The following is a 21,959-nucleotide window of genomic DNA, read 5'->3' on the forward strand; positions in this document are numbered from 1 at the left end:
ACGGTAACACATCACAATTATCTCCTTTATCAATCAGAGTGATGATATTACCAAAGTGGCGAAGGTGGCTAAGATTATCGAGCGCATGGTGACTCAGAACACCTTTGATGACATCGCTCAGGGTAATTATTCCTTATTGAAATACGCTGACTAAAAACTGTCATGTAAGTGTCCACAATGTGTCACGCTGCTTTTCTTCTGTACTTTGTCCATTTTAGATTTTAAATACTTTGAGGATGCGTCAGATGAGTTCCGAGAACTAGAGGGCACGCTTCTGCCATTGTGGAAGTTCCATTATGACAAAGCCAAACATCTCTCAGTAACCGCACTCTGCTGGTCTGTATGCACTGTACAACAAAACTCCATCCATTAAACTGTTAAACTAAATTAACCGTTACTTAATTCCTCTTTCCATCCAGGAATCAGAAGTACAAAGACCTGTTTGCTGTAGGACTCGGGTCATGTGAGTTCACCTTCAGAGTTTTAAACAGACATTTTGTTCTTAAATATTCCTTCCACATGCCATTTTGGACTGTTCTGTTATCCTTTTCCTCCAAGATGAGTTCACTAAGCAGGGTCGAGGCATGCTGCTCTTCTACTCCCTGAAGAACTCCACCTACCCAGAGTACATTTTCCACACTAATTCTGGGGTCATGTGTCTGGACATCCACAAAGAGCTGTCCTACTTGGTGGTGGTGGGTTTCTACGATGGTAGCGTTGCAGTGTATAATCTGAAGGAGCACCGACCTCAGCCTGTTTATAAGAGCACCGCCAAGTCGGGCAAGCACACTGACCCGGTGTGGCAGGTAGGGGGCGCTACATTAGTGTTTCAGTACCAGTTGCAGGAACCATGACTATTAGCAGAAGTGACACAAAATGCATAAAAGATTTCAGCATGCACCAAATGTACAGCAAGACAGAGAACATGGAGGAAGATAAAGAAAAAACTGTTTTTTATTGCCATTTATACCATAGTGTTGTGCGATTCTCAAACCTGATTGGTCAGAAAAGCAAATCACAGGTTTATGTGCTAGTACTAATGCGTTATTGTTTCCATAGTAACAATTCGCAGGCACCTGTGTGACGCTCCGTATAATCTAAGCGGAGTAATATACACATTTATAAAGTGCTGTTATTTAATAAATAAAAACATTTAATAGTTGATATATTGAAGCTTAGAGATGTTTAATTTAACACTATTGGAAGGAGTCTCCAGTGTCAGCACTTAGAGGTAAAACCGCAACTTTAAGTTTTGAGCTTTTGTGTTTTAAGGTTATATAACATGACAAGGTGTTTTTTTGTTGTTTACTAACTTAAAGAAAAAGAGAGAAAAAAAGATAAAGACCTGCTATAATGTAAGTGATAAGAGGAAATAACTTGTTTCGTGGACGTTCCACAACATTAATGTAACTATAAAAGGATTAAAAGTACTACATGGTTTTAATAAATACAAATTGTAATCCCTGGTCAATTTCTGTGGTGTAAGAGGAATAAAACAGAGAGGTGGTAACAGTAACTCGCATCATGCATGTTGGGTTTTATTTAAATTCACTGAAATGTATTCTCAACACTGGATATAATAATAGAATTTGTACTTCCTTGGCAGATCTGTAGTGATAATTGATATAGCTCAATCTTTATGTTATGGTAAGAGTGCTGTTTATACTGAATGAACATTTTATTCTGTCATGTCCTGAAAGAATCATTTTGTCTTGTGATATCCTACCAGGTAAAGTGGCAGAACGACGACATAGACAAGAATCATAATTTCTTCTCAGTCTCCTCTGATGGACGTGTGGTATCATGGACTCTTGTGAAGGTGTGTTTAATACAGATCAGACACTGGGTACAGACACTTTTTTTGTTTTCGGGCTCTATGTGATTTAATAACAGCAATTCTTTTGGTTTATCAGAATGAGCTGCTGTTCACAGATATCATAAAACTCTCTGTAGAAGGGGCTGTTTCTGAAGGACAAGAGGACATGAAGATTCCTGACATAGGTAATCATCAGCCACCAACAACTCATTACATCATTAATAATTTAGCATTCAGCTTGGAATGAGCTTACACATAACTGCCATGAGCGTCCTATGCAGGAGATTAAAGTAAGAATGCTCATGGCAGTTATGTTTGAGTTTGCAATCTGTTTTCCCTGCACAACATCCTGAAGCTCCTCAATGCTATCTTCTTTTCCATTCCAGCCGGCGGAACGTCTTTCGATTTCCATAAAGAGATCGACTACCTTTTCCTCGTTGGCACTGAAGAGGGCAAAATCCACAAGGTCAGTATTAACTGTCTCTGTAGTTTATCATTAAACGAATACTCCATTGGTTTTAACTTATGAACAGATTATTACATACTAACAATACATAATTCAGAAAAATCCCAAACTATTTTTAACAGGTTTTAAATTACAAACATAGCATTTGATTTAAAGATTGTCTTGGTACAACAACAAATGATCAAAAATATGAAATCTAAATAAAAGTTCAGAAGTGTTTCAATACACTACCCCTAAGTATTTATAGGTAAACAAAATATATTTTATAATTTATATAAAATATTATAAAATTCTCTTTAAAAAATGCATTTCAAAATGATTATTGTTAAAGTGTGCTTAGTTGCATTACTGTAGTAATTGTTTTTAACACACTGTCCAAAAGTATACAAGAAATGTATTTGCAATTAAGTGCATTCTATGAAATAGTATATGATTATTTTATGGTGTGTATTGATATAAATATACTAACACAATTTTCTGATCCAAGTATATTTGGTATCTTTTGAGATTAATATATTTTTTAGCATATTTTTGACAACATGCTTAGACAAAGCTCAGCATATATATATATTTTACTAGCTATAATGTAGGAATCTTATTTTTTTGTGTGTATGGTAGCTTGTTCATATAAATATTCATATAGATACAAAGACACATAAACACCCAGTTTCTCTTGCATCATTTATTTACATTATAGTATAATATGCAGCATACTACTGCAAAATGTAACCTGAAATATACATGTGAGTCAAAACTGGAATGAGGTAAATACTGCAGAACTTTGCACACATTACTGCAGATATGAGCAGCTTGTTGTGCTGTAGGGACACACTAGAGTCCCTAGTGCCTGGCAAAAAAGTCACACAATCGTAAAACTTCTCTACTCATCTCACTTTATTGATGCTGAGAGGACTCGGGTACCATCATTACCTTCTTATGTAGGCCCGAGTTGATAATATTACGTGTGTTATGATGGCTGAGTCTTGCCGACTTCTCAGTTTACACCCGCACTAAACATAAAGTCTGTGTTATGCAGTATTTTCACGTTTTTGTGCAGAGCCTTAAGGAGCTATAGAGTTGCCCCTCGGATAGAGGTGATAAATCCGTGGCATTTGAAAAAGCAAGCTGAGCCTTATCTGTTTGGTGAGGATAATGTGGAGCAGCGCTTTCGGGAATGGTCTAATCCTCTTTATCGCAGAGAAACGGCAGGAGCTCGGGCTATAGGCTTTTTATGTATTGGGGCATTTTAGTGCATCTTTGTTTTGCATTTCTAACAGGAACCAAACGACAGAATTACATTACAGCATTACAGTAGCACTGATTAACACTCTTAATGTAGTGCCACTTTGTCTATGTCCAAAATATCAATCTCTCCCAGGGGATGAGTGAGACTCAGTGTTAGTGTTTGATATCTAAGCCTGGTTCCATGTATTCATTTGCAGTGCTCCAAATCCTACTCTAGCCAGTTCCTGGAGACGTACACTGCACACAGCCTGTCTGTCGATGCCGTGAAGTGGAACCACTTCCATCCAAAAGTGTTCATCTCTTGTAGCTCGGATTGGACTGTCAAGATATGGGACCACACTATCACGTATGTACGCCTTCATATTACAGAGCATCACAGCAACATTATACCGAAACATTAAACCAAAGACTACATTATGTAAGGAAAAACATAAAACATAACAGGGCATGCTGTTATAGGAAAATAATAAACGACACAGTGGTGTGATGTGTTCTGCTGCAAAGCAGAGTTTCTGTTACAACCCTGAAGGTGATTATTTTCCGAACGTTCCGAAGTGTTTTATTCCTCTTATACCACGGCAATTTGTCAACCATTACCATTTAATATTTTCTAAATAATGACACATTGTACTTTTGTACTTTTAACTGTTTATAGTTACATTTAATAGTGTGGAACGCCAGTGAGACAAGTTTTTTTTTTTAATTAATAATAAAAAAATATGCAGCTTATCATGTTATGTGAAAGCACAAAATCCTGAAGACTTTCCCATGGTTGAAAATGTGACCATTACAAAGTGCTGACACTAGAGACTCCTTCCATAAATGTTAAATATAATATTTCCTTACATAAAGTTTCATCATAACAATGATTATACATCTTTGTGTTTTTAGATTTGTTTACAGTTATTATTCATTATTATTATTACTCTTATTCTATACTCTTATTCTCTTATTCTATGGGAATGAGTTGTTACTATCAAAACGGTAATGTTTTAGAATGAGCGCATTAATATAAAAACATGTGACTACTGTCAGAGCTGCTGTTATAGAATAGTTATCAATATCTTCCGGCCAGTTGGAAAGTGGTATACATTAAGTAAAGTTTAAAATACTTCCGAGTCTAGGTGATGGAGATAAAATGCAAGAAATATTTCATAGCCTCTCTGAATACAAAACCTTCCAAACTCTATTATCTTTACCTTAAAAATAGCAAGCGTAAATTAAACACATTTAACTCCTACAGTTGTTATTAAAATAAACATAATTAGCTTGTCAAGACAATGATTTGACAAATCATTTAGCCAGTCCCAGTCTGTCAAAGAGAGACCCCTGGGTGAGTAATGATTATAATTACTATGTCATTTTGACAAAGCACACTATGCATGCTGGAGTCTCATTATTCTGGGCTGTAGTTTCTAAGACATGTTTACTGGTGCAACCCAAGTTCACCAGCAGAGGGCTCTAGTGCAGTAAAGAAGGAAGTAGATAGAGGTCATCTCTCTGCCATCTCACCCTACAACAATCCTAAATAATTTAATGAGTATTTTGTAGGCATGCATTTTTGACTGGAATGAGTTATTGAAAGTAACCTGCACTGATTTTAGTGAAAATGTGGAAGTGTTGTTCCGAGAAATGGGGAGCCACTTAGGACTACATTAAGTGAAATAAATTCACCCACTCTTTGTTAGAGGCGTAATGCAAACCTGCACACACACACACACCCATCTCACTTTTGAAGATTCACTTAGCCACTAGAACAAGTAGCAACAGTTTTGTTAGTTTTTATTTCTCCCTTTAAGACTTATATTTGTGTTCAGTTGTATAGCACTTTTTTTTAACAGTAGGCATTGTCACAAAGCAGCTTTAGAGAAATCTTGATCTAGATCTCTAATGAGCAAGCCAGAGGCAATAGTGGTGAAGAAAAGCTCCCTGAGAGAAAATGAAAAAGAAACTTTGAGAGACTCAAAAGGGAACCCATCGTCTTCTGGGTGACACTGGAGAGAGGGATTATAAATCATTAAAGTATACAGGTGTAGAAGAGTACTAAGAGTGATGTATAAGTAGATTGTCTAGACCACCGCCTTTATAAACAAGCACTGGATTCTTAGCCTGACACAAATTGGGGATAGAAAATGCGGACCTTGCTGTCAAATGTAATAAGATGTAACATAAAATCAAGAGATCGTTTATAAATTAAAAATAAAAAAGACTAATATGATGAATTATGAATGAGAAAATAAGAATAGCAAGCATTAAGCTGAAATATACTTACAGTAAATAGCAGTATAGTATATTGTCAATATATTGCTGCATGAATAGTCCTAGTTGTAATTATCACTGAAAGTTTGGTTTAATTTAAAAATATTGGCTCCCAGTACTAGTTAATTAATAGTGGCATATTTATGTGTTCAGTATTGGCCTTGAATGGCATTCCGTAGTTTCTTTGAGTGTATTTACAGCCGAAAACTTATATCTAAATTTCAGTGAGACATGATCAAACTGTCAGACAGTGGCTCGGGACTTAAAACTGCTCCTTGCACAAATCCTGCGCAACTGTAAGAACATGCTTATAATTAAATCTGACGCCTGAATACCTGAATAATAACTCAACTCTGAATGCGACCCATTGCGAATAAGAATCCTGGGATGAGCACAAGACAGTGTTTATGATTACAGCACATGAAATATAGACTTTTGGTACTTGGCTAGTATTTGAAGTGACATCAGGTTGTTTTTGGTAGGAAACGAGATCAGCGGAGATGCATTCTAGACTAAGCATGACCAGCTGTCCCTCTCGGCTGTCCATATGTGATTGCATCACCTGAGACAGATATTAATACAAAGCCTGAACATGGGCAAATATGGAATGAGAGAGAGTGAAAGAGAAAGATTCTGTGTGATGAAGAGGGAGAGTGAGGATATGACGCAGTCTTGTTACTGCCTGCTCAGCATGACAACCCCTCCCTGCACCACCGAGCCACCAGGAATATAAGATGCAGTTGATTTGATGTGTTTGTGTGTGTGTGGTTTAGCTGGGACTAAACATCAGACTACCTACTGAAACAAAATTCATTTTAAACAACTAAACAAATACCTCTCTGCCACTTCTGCGTATATAATTAAAGCCGGAACGATATATTCAACAATTCCCAGCAGTTTGCATCACTGACAGTTATTGTACAGGCGGAGCGTTTACAATTTTTGACACCTCGCTGTGGTGATATGGGAGCCACCTGAAAAATTTGATGTATAAAACATGAAAAAAAATTCTCCTGGTGGAAAAGCCAGTTCACTGAAAAGGAAAAACCATGGGACGAGAAAGACAAACATTTGCCTCTGGTTGCTCTAACTTTCGCTTTGTTCCGTCTTTATCTTGGTAAAGTATAGATAACTGTGACCAGGGAATTCACACGCATCAGTCTTGTCAACCATTACAAACCAAGTAGGCGGGACTAGGGTCTGACTCGTAGGTAAAAAAATTGAGGCGCATAATTATTAGTATTATTATTATGACACGGAACTTACGCCTGTTTCGTACTGTTGCTTGGTGTACATCTGAGAAATAAATAGGGTTTTTGGTGGTAAAATTCTGTTTTTTCTTTCTGCCTGCTAGGAGTTTCTTGTTAGGAATGTTGCTCATTTAAAAGCAATTGGATTTGATTCACAATCCTAGAATCTTTTCACTATACAATACAGATAGCAGATGCAAGAAACGACCTGTTCTCTCTGCTGTTCCAAGACACTCAGAGTTTTCCACTGAGTAAGATTAAATAAGGCTTCTCTCATGTGTTTCTCAGGAGCCCGATGTTCACCTTTGACCTGAACACAGCTGTGGGTGATGTGGCCTGGTCTCCGTACTCCTCCACTGTGTTCGCTGCTGTCACCATTGATGGAAAGGTAAGCTGCTTCAGACAGAATCTAAGATGTGGCAGTCTGCCTGTACTACACAATGCGAACAGACATTGCTACTAGAAACAGGAATCTCATAGACACCTCATAATTTGATTCAATTTCAGTTCAGACTGTCACACTGCCACCATTCTATATCCATCTTAATACATCTTGGTGGTACTGTTAAATCATAACATCATATTCATCCACTGTGAAAATCACAAGGCTTACTGTGCTTCCATTTTCCTGTATTAACATAAAAGTGACATCATGCGCAACCCGTCAACTCTTACGTGGTTACGTGTTATTATTTTATTTACAGGAAAAAGATTGTTATGAACAGGCATAGAATCGAACAAACAAGAATACATCGTTTTTTAAAATTAAAATAGATTAAAAATAGATACATAATATTTAAACAAATAAATAAAACATAATAAGCCTTACTTACAGTATATATATATATATATGTTTCATTTCTTACTCGTTTATGTATGTCAGAGACCAGCAACAGTCAGAAATTACCATGGTGTGATGTTTCTCATGTCAAAACTTGTTCTTGCCGCATTTATTATTGTTTAATTGTAATATTTAGTGTAAATATTATCTCTGCTCACTCTTGAGCTTCAGCCTGAAGTATCTGGCAGTGAAAACAATGCTGATGTCATGCTAATACAATGATGCTGAGAGTTGTGAGTAATTGCTTGTGTAAACTACTCACAGCAAGATAAGCACACACACAAACACACACAAGAGTGTAATAGGTGTTAATGAAACAGCATAGCAGCTACATGATGGGATTCCACTCCTGGTGTTTCATAATGCTGCACGATCACCTGCACATCACACACACACTCAGGCACCCATGTCTGTTTGTGTTAGTGTACAGGGACAGCCATTAACCTGCCTGACATTAACTATTAGACTCAGAAGAGATGCTGAAGACATGTCATGTTCCTTCAGCTCCACTGTACATACACAATAGAAGGTGACAAGTTGCTCATGTCACCTGTGTGCACTGTTAAGCTTTTTGAGCTTGTGATAAAAAATGGCAGGAACCAAAATGTTTCTGCTACTGTATTATTTATAAATATCACTGTTGGGCCTCTTGTGTAATGGATATCTGAGTCACACAAGATGGAACAGATGTCTAGATGACACAGGTCTTGAGTTTGTAATGCAAAAAAATCTGTACTGTTTGTAGTAGCTGTGAATGAAAAAAATAGTCTTTCAAGACATTTAATATGTTTGGTGTTATAGGAATATACTGTTACCACCCCAAAGTTGATTATTTTCCAATAACAGCATGTTCCTCTTCTACCATGGCAATTTCCCAACATTACAACTCTTTATTTATTAAAGAATGACACATCATACATTTATCCATTTATAGTTACATTTAATGCTTTCGAGTTAGCTCAACAAGTTACAACAAGTTAGTTGCTATGTTACATCATAGCAGCTATGAACGGCCACATCTTTAATTTTCAATTTAATAATTTTCAAATGAAAACAACTTAAAATGTGTGGAAGCCAACAGAAAAGCTTCCTTAAAAGAAGACCTCGAGTGCTCTGCACGGAGCCCTGACCTCAGCCCCAGTGAACACATTCGGCATGAATTTAAAAGCTGACTGCACACCAAGCCTTTTTGCCTGACATCAGTGGCCGACCTTGTGGCTAAATGGGCACAAATCCCCACAGCCACACTGCAAAAGCTAGTGGAAAGCCTTTCCAGAAGAGTGTAGGCTGTTAAAGTAGCAAAGTGGGGACCAACTACATATTAATGCTCATAGTTCTGAAATAGGATTTTCAACGAGCACATACAGGTGTGGTGGTCAGGTGTCCACATACTTGTGGCCATATAGTGCATCACAGATGTTCAGTCTAAGAGAGGCTACATTATATGAATGCGTTCTATGTTCTTGTTATACGCCTCATGGGATACTGCACTAAAGAAGGACATTTTGTATGGTGCATCTGTGAGTGTTTCTTGTTTTTGACTGTTTCCAGCAGTGCCAGTTGGCTTTAGTTAATTCGAGCTTCATTCTGTTAGATTGGAGTTGCGTGTTGTATCACGGAGCTGTTCCTGGCTCTAGGGTCTTTCTTAGTGCCAGTCGGATTGTGTGCCAGCATGAGCGTGCAAGTCACAGTGTGGAAATAAGTAGTAAGTGCCAGAGTCTCAGTAAGACTGGCGTCTCTCCAGAATTCTGCTCCTCTCCTGGAGGCTAGAAAATTCCACTGTGTGGTATATTCATTTCACGCAGGGCACAAAGACTGAATCATTACCGACACCTTCACAGCTTCTATACTCACAACAGCCTGAAAGTGACCGTTCCTGTAGAATGCCATTATGTACTTCAGTTAGTTTATACTCTCAGAGCACCATTGCTGAAACTCAGCTGCTACATGACTCCACCACAGAGCCATGCTGTTGGTCAGTATGTGACTGTGTGCTTTCAGTGGTCCTCCTACAGTTACAGATGGCTTCTCCAGCCCTTACGTGTGTATTTTTGTGTTTCTGCGCCCCTGCCTCAGCTGCTTAGAATAAAGTGCATTCGGTAATGCTCTGTGACTAACTATGAGCCATGCTTGACTAATACTTTACCATAGGCACTTCTGCAATCTCTCAGCCTCTGTCCCCTGACTTTCACTGGCTGTCTTGCTGAGGTGGGTGGCCTAATGGCCATGAAAAAAGATCATCACCATAATTAGCCACATTTTTCTCTCTTCTAATTCCCTTTCTAGTTCTTTTTCTCATTCTGCCTCTTTATTCATTGCTTCTCAGACTGAGATGTTCAAACTGTCAATTGCAGTCTTCATATATTTCTATATATACCTTATTTTCTGTCTATTCTCTGCACTGAACGTCAGTCCTGCCTGCGGTGTCTCTGACTGGATATGAGGTGTGTGTGTGTGTGTGTGTGTGTGTGAGGATATTGTTCTGAGATGCTTTTGACTGGAGACAGACTGCATTATTTGTTTGTGAGCTTGAGATGCTTGCTCTAATGCAATGGTGTCAGACTGCAGAGTTTAGCATTCTACTTCATTTCATGCACCTGATTAAACTCCTCTGCTAAATAATAGTGCATTTCTGCGCTGAAATTGTTCTCTCAGAAAAGAGAAAACACAAATCTCTGTAGGTGTGTGACCCTCCTGGACTTGTGTTTAACAACCTTGCTCGAATTGCTGGAGCAGTAAATTAGAGCTGCACAATTAATTGCATACATAATTTGCTTGCAACTCTGGGACAAAGCAAGGACTTTTCTGAACTGTTTTCAGAGTTTTTCTGAAAACGTTTGTACTATTCAGGAATTTTACTACACCTACATTTGTTGTGTGGAAAAATAAACCCAAAGTGGGCATGGCCAAAGGGTCTTCCATCCATCCATCCATCCATCAAATATGAACTCTACCATAATGCCCATGGAAACACTAGGAAAAAACTGAAAAGAAAAAAGAAAAAATTCCAGATGCCAGCACTGTCAGCATGGTCTATGAATACTGGCTCTGACATTTCCTCAACCTCAACATGTTGGTCCAAAATCTCTCATTGAAGTTTAGCTGAGATCTGGTGACTCTGAAGGCCATATCATATGATTTACATAATTTTTATCCTAATCAAAACCATTCAGAGAGCTGTCATGCCCTGTGCATTGGGGTGGGGTTATCCTGGAAGAGACCACTACCGCAATTCTTATGGTGATCAGTACTTTGCATTGATTTGCAGTGATACTTCAAACTAGGGGGACACATGAATCCAAACCGTGAAAATGTTTCAGAAAAATGACTCCTATAAAAATCATTGTCAGTTTTGACCTGCACTTTTGACCAACTGTATTTACTGATAGAGTTGTCACTTTCGTCACTGTTCTGATCGAAACAGTTGAACTCCAGTAATGATCCCTCTTTCAAAGTTACCTACATCTTTTCCTCTGGCCATCTTCTTCCAAAATGGAGGTCAACTGGGCCTGTTCAGCATTTATATACACACCACAGAGCTTAGCAGGATGCTATTTGCTAAACTGTATCATGCTGCACACTTGCCTCCACTCATTTATTCAGGTTTTTTTCCTTTAATATTTCACTTTGTCTTTATTAGCCAGAGTTGTAATCTTGCTTTTCCATCTATCTAACAGGTGCATGTGTTTGACCTGAGTATCAACAAATATGAAGCCATCTGCCAGCAGGCCGTGGTGTCTAAGAAGACCAAGCTAACTCACATTGAGTTTAACCCCGTGTACCCCATCATCATTGTGGGAGATGACCGAGGCTACGTCACCAGCCTGAAGCTCTCGCCCAACCTCCGCACGAAGCCAAAGGTAAAAAAGCTGCACTTTCCCAAAATGCCCACAGGAGCTCCTGGCTGCTAGCCTCAGGCACTAACTCGTGATGTATTTATGTCAGTATATTAATAGTTTCCTGGCTTGATATCCATTTTCACTTTGCTTTAGTTTCAATGTCATTAAGCCAAGACACGATTTTGATTTTGTACCTCATATAGGCTCATAGGAACATATTCAGTGTATGTGAGCCACTCCTGCTGTGGGAAATTTCACATTTATTACTGACTTTCAGAGAGCAGAAAAGTAATTTAAAGTATATCACCACAGCTCAATTAGGCTAGTATGAATTCATTTTATCATTGTATAACTCTAACGGTCATCGCTGCTTCTCAGTTTTTCTTTTGGATCTTGATTCCATTTTCTTCCAGCATAGTTTCCAGCACTAACTCTTACTGTGCACATCCAGAAATGTTTTACTCCTCTACTACAGCAATTCGCCAAATTACATTGTTTAGTAATTAAATTACAACGCGTCATCCATTTTATCCATTTATAGTTACAATTAATGTTGTGGAAGGTCCATGAAACTCTCTTTAAGTTAATGCAGCTTGTCACGTTACTGAGAGCCAGGAAAGAAAACTTATTGCCTGTTACAAAGTGCTGACACTGGAGACTCCTTCCCTAAATGTTAAATAACAGGTATATTCCATCATACCTTCACCATATCAACACTTATAACAGCTCATTTTTTAAACTTTATTTATTATAACCCATACAAGAAACCATAATGCATTAGGACAAGCACATTAATATAGCAGCTGCGCTACTGTCAGCTGATCTGCTGTTATAGAAAATTAATCAACACCTTCTAACAAGTCAGATTTGAGACTTCAACAGTGCTGTGGTATTATATGTTCTAACATTCTGCTCTGTTCCATATGAGAGCAGTATTGTAAGCTCTGACTGTGCTCGCTGAACTGTTCAGCAGTTTAAGCCTTTTGCAGTGCAGAGGCCTTTCGAGCCAACGGTCATCTCTCAGCTCATTTGCTTATTTTCTCCTCTCCATCGTTCATATTCAGCAATAATTGTGCTGGTTCTCTATTTTAATCCCGATTAACAAGCGTCTTCTCCTCTACATCAAGCTACTCAGTATTCATGCATTTATTTGCATTATTCATGCCAGTGATTGTGGGTTTTTTGTTTTTTTTGTTTTTCGTCTGGAGTGAATCAGTGATCATGAGTAAGACCTAAGCCTGCACTGAGCGGGATAAATAACAGTGTCACATAGACCGAGCTGCTCCCTGCAGATAATGATCATCTCCGAGCTTCCTCTCTCTCTCTCTCTCTCTCTCTCTATCTGTCTCATATTCCCCACCACACTCAATATGCTTTAGAGACACGCTGCCATCTGGCTGTTTGCCAAACTGAATAAATGTGCTAATTGTTTTCTTTTGTTATTGCAAAATACACAAATCTGTGTGGTCACCAATGCTCTCACTTTCGAAATGTTTGTGCATATTACAGCAGCTGTAGTGGTAAATGTTACAGGCCAACGTTGCACCATGGTAAGGAGCTGCTGTTAGATACTCTGCCTAATGTACCAGCAGTTACTAGGATTGAAGGTAATGTGTAAAGACAGTGGGGTGTGCTGTTATAGGAAAATAATCAGTAACAGAGTGGTATGATGCCGCCTGACACAAAGCGGAGTTACTGTTGCCATACCGAATTTGATTATTTTCCTATAACAGCACAACATGAAGTGTTTTATTCCTCTTATACCACAGCAATTTGACGATTACAATTTTTATGTATTACAGCATGGCACATACAGTTTATCCATTTATAGTTACGGTTCATGTTGTACAATGTCTGTGAAACAAGTTAGTTCCAGTTATAACAGCTGTATACACTCATTCAGCCTTTCTTCACCTCACCAGCCTCTCTTTTTCTCTTTCTTGAAGTTGATTAAGACAAAAACACAGCTTGATATGCCACCAAGGAACCACAAAGCTCTCTGTCTTAAAGACTTTCCTTATAGTTACAGCTTTCACCCCGTGTGTTACAAAACACTGACACTGGAGACTCCTTCCACAAATGTTACAGAAACATTTCCTAACAGAAACCTTCACCTTCCCAACACATTTTATGTGTTTTTTTGTTAAATTACAGCATTATATTTAAATAGTGTTTTGCGTTATTCAAGACTCTGTGAATGAGCTGTTACTGTAGAAACGATAACATATTAGAACGAGCGCATTAATATAAACCTGTGATTTGAATTACACCCAGGGCTGCAGTTCTAGGAAATGAATCAGATCGGAGAATTCGACAGCTCTGTGGTATAAGCTTTTATTAGTGCTGATGTGTCATAGCAGAAGCTCCCGTTTTATAATTTCATGTCTTAATTCTATGCATTGTGTTTTCTACTCTGAAAAGATGGATTAGTGAAAGACTTTCTATATTGATTGCTAAATGAATCAACACACTGCTCTCATAGCTGCTAAGAAAGTAGAAAAAAGGGTCTACATCATGCGGTAGTCTTTTACAAATTCGATCAAGTCTGACCTTTATGTTTCCCAAGCTGGTGTATTACACCACTTGTGGTGTGTGCGTGTGTGTGATTGTGTGTTTTAGATCAATGTGGTCCCGGTGTGGGCCACAGGGTAGCTCACAGCCTAGAGACAGTGACAAAAAGAGCAGACTCGACACTGAGCAGTGAGCGGTGTTAGTGCACAGTACTGCAGGAACATCCTCCAAGCTTCCCTCCAGGCCTACATTAATCCTATCATTCCAGCTCACTGTTATAAAAAACCAAAACTAAGCTCATACTAAACTCAAATCTTGTTTATATTATTAGATTTTATCCTCAGTCCTATGGACTTGATCTTATCATAAAATCTGATCATAAGGATGAAAAAATCAGGATTTGTAAAACCTGAAACTGACGTGAAAATTGGTTATTCATACGCAAACTGAAAAGTGTCCACATTCTCTTTTTCCCTTTTGGAAACTTTTAGTCAGTGACCACTGTAATATATAAAAGTGAGTGACCAATGATTAATGTAAAATTTAAAAAGAAATGTGTAAATACTGTAAATGTAATATATAAATGGAAAACCAAAGAATCTGACAGTAAAAGTCACAAACAGTCCTGTGCGAAAGTCTTAGGCACCCTATTTTTAGTACAGTTTTTAAAAGATTTATTGTAGGACTTCTGCATTATTAAGTAAGAACAAAAACAGTTTATATTCCCATAAATTACTTTTAAAACAAAAAATTGAATATTACTGAAAAACTTTTGTATGTCAGTAAAGAAAGCAACTCATTACATAGAAGCCCACTTTTCAGACAAAAATCTTAATGAAGGCTGCTGGGATTTGTATGCAAAAAAAAAAAAGAACAGGCACCAAGTGCTACAGTCAAAGTCTGTGACAGATTCTCCAACATGTTCAGTAAAAATTACCAGGTAGTTTCCTTAAAAAACTGCACAAATTGTACCTGAGATTACTGAAAAAAAGGGTTTTCAGACCAAATGTTGGCTTTGTTTAGTTTATTACTGTTTACTTCTCTTTATAGTATTTTTTAATGTAGAAACATTTAATTTCATTATTTTTGAAGGCATCTTTACCTTAAAGCCTTTCTTTGCGTATACCTAAGACTTTTGCACAGTAGTTGTATATCAGAGAAGGAGCAAAGTGAAAACCTAAATTTGAAGTAAGAAGCAAAAAGATTGTACTGAAATTTAAATTTCCTCTTATTAAAATAAATCGAATAAACATATTCAAATGAATCTAAAGTAAATTTAACTAAATTGTACTACAAAATGTCTTTTTTTTGCTAAAATTTCAAAACTGTGTTATCAATACCATTTCTAATATCATTAATTACTAATTAAAGTATTGGAATAACTTGGATTATTCCCAGATTTCTGCTCATGGCTGTACTCACTCTGCTGCAGACCTCATCAATATGCAGAAAGTGCATTTATGATTAGACTTTTTTTAATGACATAATTTTTGTGAGTCATTTTAGCGCCTCATTTCATTTTAGACCAAAGCATTTCCAGACTACAGATGTGCCTCTGCTTTTCCCTCTCAGGTACATTCTCAGTCCTTGCTGGGGTTTTTTTCTGAACTCTAATCTAATAGTTAATAATTGTGTGCTTGGCTGTTTGTATTTTGTTGTACATTCTGTGGTTCTACTTAAATGGCTTGAATTCCCTGTGGACACACGCAAGTCTACAGGTCACTTTAGTGCTGGTTACATTTACACATAACAGATGAGTTACAAACGCACAAACAGTTGAAGAGGCAGCAGTACAAAACAGCACATCTGCATGTGATATAAATGTGAAAGACGGGTCAAATATTAGTCGTGTAAGTCGTTTCAACAAGACAATTTCAAGCTAACTGCATAAACAAATAAATACAAAAGACAATGTGAGCAGAGCTGGTATCATAGCCCTGTACAATGTGTGTATTGTGGAAATGTATCTCACCATAACGTTAAAAATATCATTACTCATTCAGCCTTAATCTGTGTGTTCACATTTATAATCATTCTACGCACGTCTTTGTAAATAAGATCTCAGGACACTTGATGAAGAAGACATGGAATCCCCAAAAAAGCAAGATTGTAGTAGCAGAATAGCTTGTACAGAACAGAGGCTAAACAGGCTAAAAGGCATGATGCTGTAGGAAAATAATCAGTGTGCAGTGGTGTGATGTTGTTCCCACCCTGAGGTTTTCCAATAACTGCAACAGCTGAGGTTTTTATTTCTTTTTGTACCACAGTGGTTTGCCAACAATTACAATTTACTGTTATTCATTAAAGAACCTCATACCTCATAAGAAACAATTTAATTCCTGTTTTCGCATGTTATAGCAGCTATAAACAAAAAGTCATTACCTCACCAGCCTCTCTTTTTTCTTTTGGAGTTAAAAAAAAACAGCTTGTCATGTTACCAAGAAATTACAAAGCACAACAGCCTTCATTCTGAAGACTTTCCCATGTCAGGAAACCTAAAGTTACAGCTTTAGCTCTGTTACAAAGCCCTAAAACGGGAGACTCCTTCAAACATGTGGTGTCATATCAACAATTAAACACGTTTTTAAATCTGCATATGAGGAGCATCTATCATGTAAGTGCCTGTGTAAGTTGCTACTATAGGTGCATTTATATAAACCCCTGATTTGCCTGGTGAGTAGCCAGCTCTACTGTCAGAGCTGCTGTTGTGGGAAATTAATCAACACCTTCTGACCAATTATTTGAGTATTCTTCAGTGCTGGGGTATAAATCACAGCTTAAAGTGTCAGACATTGAATTAATCACAAGGTGCCATGCCCTCACTTTAGTGTATTACTTTTCAGCAGGCTATTATCTGTGGAGTGTCCTTTCTCTGGTCACGTGACCACACGGTGCTGCAGCCAGCTATCTTATTGCAAAACTATTGATTTCCATCATCTACTGAATTGTGATGTCTGGACTCTTGTTTCTTCTGCCGGCCATCTCATCTCTTCCCTGCTTTTAAAAGCCATTAAGTACTTTTTGAATGCATGCTGAACATGACAGCAATTAAGAAGTGTTTGAAACATCCACTGCTTTCTTAACAAGAGAAACAGACCAGGGATATAGCAAAAGTTCTGCATGAAACTTTGGTACTTCTTTCTGATTTACAATCTTTGGCTTCCACTGCAGGCATTAAAAGCTAGATTCTGCATCACTTTCGGTCTGCAGTGCCATATTTCTATCTGATCAAAGGAAATGAGCAGTACGTACTAAGCAATCTAAATATATATGATGCCCTGAGCCTTTGAGAAGCATATTAGTCAGCATGTTATTCTTTTATAGAAGAAGCCACAAAGAAAAAGTGGGGAGCAATAGCTCATACAGCTAACAAGTGGGAGGACCAAGATAAACACTTCAATTAGTTAGGGTACCAAGGACATGTTGAGCTCTTGGCATCAGCAATCAAAGCAAACAAAGTGTTAGGATTTCTACTTTAGTCATCAATCAGAAGTTTATGGAGGATGGAGGGTGGGTAGCTTAGAAATCCCATATGAAGTGGTTGACAAATCAGGAAGAAAGAATTCATTTAACACCTATTGGTCCATTTGTCAAACATGATATGCTTGACGATGCTCATTTGTATCACTTCTGTGGATTAATGCTAACTAGTTTGCCACATGTTAGTACATTTGTACTCCATGTACCATATGTTAGGTGCTTTTACTTTCCCGGTGGGCTAGATTTGAATTTATGATTTTTTCCACCCCTGATCCACCCTTTTCCTCAGGAACTGATCAACAGAATCAGTCTTGTCTGCAGAAGCACAACAAACTCAAGTCAACATGAAAAGATGGGTACCACTGTCATGCAGGGTTGCCAGGTGTCAGCAAAATTTCCAGCCAAACTACATCACCAAAAAGCTCCTAAACTAGCCCGAAAGGGATCTGCATTTTCCGTGTGTTTCTCAGTCTTTGCAAGGAAAACAAGGTCACCGTGGTGTGCACACATTTCTGATAATCAGCTTCTCCTTCTCCCAATCTTTGCAGTATTTACTTCTATATTTAGACTGACAGTAAATCAGAAGAAACGCATAGAAAAACCATCCCTAGGCTCAATGCTCTGTTTGAACATGCTCTTACGATGTGACCAAATAGCTAGCCTATCTACGCAAAAAGCATTCCAATCTGAATCACTGTAACATCTGTATAGTTCCCACTACAGCAGAAATGGTTCTGTACATCACAGATGCACTGTCTGCACTTACACTTTTCCTTTGTTTGCAACAGCCAGTGTTTGCAGGAACTGATTAGATTTCATTATTATAAAATCTTTGTGATTCTTGAATATTATGATTATTTGCTTTAAAACAAGATTATGGCAGCTTTAAGCTAAAACAAATTTACACTTATGGACTTGTTTTTTCACCCACAACCTTCTTCCGAAACTAGCCCAACTTGACATAAAAACGGGACACTGGCAACACTGCTACCATGCAACGGCTCTATAAAATCAGTGTAAATATGTGTCCATGGGCCTAAGGGCAACTTGTGTTTAAAATGAATGAGTTTGGACTTGTTATACAGCATCTAGAGATTGCCACCAACATAAAATGAGAAATCAAATGACTGGATCTGAACAGTCCCAGATGACCAGTCTGATGTAAAAATCTATTTAATTCAGTGCAGCAGGCTCTGGGAACGATTCCCATCAGAATTCTGAATTGCTCCTAACCATTTACAGTTTTCTACAGAGCTTGGAGTTTGTGCAGAATAATAATAGAGAATGTAATCAACGGAAGGAGATTGTCCTTGAAAAATGGGGAGCTTCATCAGCAGAAGTGGAAATGCTAGCAGCTCATTTAGCAGCTTCATCAGCCAGATTATTACCTTTTGCATATTGTGCAGAAAAATGATGCATGGGCCACAAAGGGACATACATCTATAATTTGTAAAATAATATCTTTATGGTTAATAGGTTTCCAGGCAGTAGCAGAATAAGCACCCCTCTTCCTAATGGGACTGTAATTGCTCAGAATGTGATGGGTCAGTGTATACGATATAGCACCAAAATGCTGCTGATCTAAAGCCAAGAACTGGTGATGTCAGGTTCTTGAGGTGTCAGCTCCAGTTATTTACATGAGCAAGCTTAAGATAAGATTTAAATACTGCAACTGAATCGGTGGAGGAAACAACTGTTTTACTGGCACAATCACAATGGAGTATTCAGGCAGTACATTGCCGATGCTAACACTAGGGATAATGCTATGTTTTTATTGAGCAACTTCACACTTAAATAAGCTAAAAGCAGTAGAACACGTCTGTCATCCTGCTCAAAATGGCTGTCTTTGACAATGGTGTTGTGTATAGAGGCTGAATGAGTTGAAAGATATTCTTATGATTGGGAGTTATGAAGGTAAGAGTTGAAAAAAATTGCAAGATTAAGTAACAATGATTTTACTGGTAATTGAAATGAACTAAATAGGAGCTGCATACCTTCAGGAGCTACACACATAATCGTGCCGTAATTACTGTCTATGCCCATGCTTTGTGCATGATGAATTGACTTGTATGGTAAAATGTGTTTTCGGTCAAAGGTAAAACTTGTAAAAGCCTCCTTTCTTATTATTACTTTTGTAAGAAAAGACCTATATCTGATAATGTAATGAAAGTAAACCTATGAAGATACACGAAAGGCTTCAGAACATTTGACCCTAGAGTATTGTTCATTTATTACCCATTCAAATCCAGATAAGGCATCCTGACCTGTCTCTAAAATCAGAAGTGTGTCTCAGAAATCCATACCACTAAATCACCAGTGATGATTTGTGATCAGTCCAAGTCTAGTAATCTTAGTACAATCTCCAACTGATACACTGAAACTAAAACTAAAAATTAATTTATCGTAAATTTAAAAATGGCTTTTTCAAGGTTAAAGAACTGTTGATTTGTGGAGTGCTTTAGAGTGCTTTAGTTTTGCTCTTGCAACTTTCAAGAGTGTAAATTCATCCAACCAGTGACAGTTAAAACAAGCTTCTCAATTGTTATTACCTGGTGCTTTTTTTTTAAACTAACTTGCCTTGATGTGATAATCTGATAAAGCTCATTCTGTGCTGTAAGGGTGCTTTTAAACTTGCCTTTTTTTTTTTTCTTTTTTTTTTTAAACCAGAAAAAGTGTTGTCTTGAGTGCCTTTGCTGCAGATATACATAAAAAACCATAATAATGCTCTTACCAATCCTAGCTTTCTATCTAGATTAGACCTATTTTTATCGATAAGAAATACTAAACAGAGATTGGTGTAACTGTGGAGATGAGGAGCTTTTTGTCGTCGCTGTAGCTTTGGAGGCAGAAAATCAAATGCTGCTTATGACTTGATTGTATGCAGCAGGAGTTAAAGTGGGATGTCATATTGTGTCCCAAAAATATCTAAGTGTTATTTTTAGTTATACTGCAATGTTGGAATACTGGCAATAAAAATAGTTATTGAGGATGGCTAACAAGTCTAACTAACAAGTCTCACTTTTGTCCTCCATGTCTGTTTTTCCTACATGCCCCCAAAGGCACAAAAGCAAACAACATGTGAAATCAGCTTTACTCCATTACCTGTGTCCTCCTGCAGGCTTTAGTTTAAAGTCTAATATAACAAACCTGCCTCTAACAATCAGGTGCAGTGTTGTTTTTTTCTTGGATAAAGTGTGTTATGGTAGAGCCGGATCACATGGATCAGAAAGTAGCATCCCATGAATAAAACACAAGCCAGAGTTAGCTAGATTCAATGTGATTTATAAACTGCATTTAAGACACAAATATTCAGAGAAATGTAACATGATCATTGCGTGGTTCTAATTGGCTTTACAATGTCTTTCTTTCTTCATTATTTTTGTTTATTAGTTGTTTATTGAGACTGAGTGATTACTTTCTAGATGATTTCTCCATTCTAGATGTTGAGCTATCATGGAGCCCCACTTTGCTTCCATAGTTATTATTGCACCTAGTGGTCAAACGTTGGAACTGCAGCACGCACTAAGCAAGGCCCATGGAGGCAGGATTCACACTGTCCCATGCTCTGTGAACATTTTCCTTGGAGGAGCAGTAGAGAGGACAATTAATGACAGGGCTGCATGATTTTTACACCAGATTTGGCTAGTTTAAAAATACTTTGTGGCCAAGATATTGTTTTAAAATTAAAACCAAATTCAATTCAATAAATTTCCACAAACAAAGGCAAAGCGTGAGTGCAGACAGTGTGTCTATGATGTACAGAACCATTTCTATTGTAGGATATATTGCAAAGATTGGAAGGGGCAAAGGGGGCTTATGGAGTGGATAATGTCTGCACATCAGAAAAGTGTATGCATTGTAGTGATCTTGTTTTCCAAGCAAAGGCTGAGAAAAAAAGAAGAAAGATGTCTCCCTTTTCTAATGCCTGAATCTTTGGGATAGTTTCAGGTCTTTTATGTAGTTTTTGAGATGTAGTTGGGTTCTGCAGAAACCTGGCAACCTGTGGTCAATGATTTTTAACTCTTTGGGAAACACACATGCTGTATCAAACACTGTTGAGCAAAGGTATGTCTAAATCCACTCAAAACAAGCTGCTAGACTGTAGGCTGGATGGCTTTATGTTGTCAATTCTCAACTGCCTATTATGGCGTTATTCTAAAAATTCACAAGCTCATAGCCTATAGCTTAAGTCGAGTATGATAGCCGCTCAACATGATTTTGTTTGAGGCTTTTGTCATTATTAATGTTTTCC

The 21,959-nt window shown here is 37.7% G+C and overlaps 1 protein-coding gene across 1 annotated transcript in view; it reads left to right on the forward strand.

Annotated features, from left to right (window-relative positions):
* Positions 1-21,959, forward strand: part of dnai1.2 (dynein, axonemal, intermediate chain 1, paralog 2) — a 30,837-nt gene that overhangs the window by 6,197 nt on the left and 2,681 nt on the right. Inside the window, exons 10-19 of the mRNA XM_026928733.3 lie at positions 38-122; positions 219-336; positions 420-463; positions 559-806; positions 1,730-1,819; positions 1,914-2,001; positions 2,203-2,282; positions 3,725-3,873; positions 7,325-7,424; positions 11,555-11,737. Of these exons, the coding sequence (XP_026784534.2) occupies positions 38-122; positions 219-336; positions 420-463; positions 559-806; positions 1,730-1,819; positions 1,914-2,001; positions 2,203-2,282; positions 3,725-3,873; positions 7,325-7,424; positions 11,555-11,737 (1,185 nt within the window). The remainder of the gene's footprint in view (positions 1-37; positions 123-218; positions 337-419; positions 464-558; positions 807-1,729; positions 1,820-1,913; positions 2,002-2,202; positions 2,283-3,724; positions 3,874-7,324; positions 7,425-11,554; positions 11,738-21,959) is intronic.

This window comes from Pangasianodon hypophthalmus, chromosome 15, assembly GCF_027358585.1.
Source record: "Pangasianodon hypophthalmus isolate fPanHyp1 chromosome 15, fPanHyp1.pri, whole genome shotgun sequence".
NCBI lineage: Eukaryota > Metazoa > Chordata > Actinopteri > Siluriformes > Pangasiidae > Pangasianodon > Pangasianodon hypophthalmus.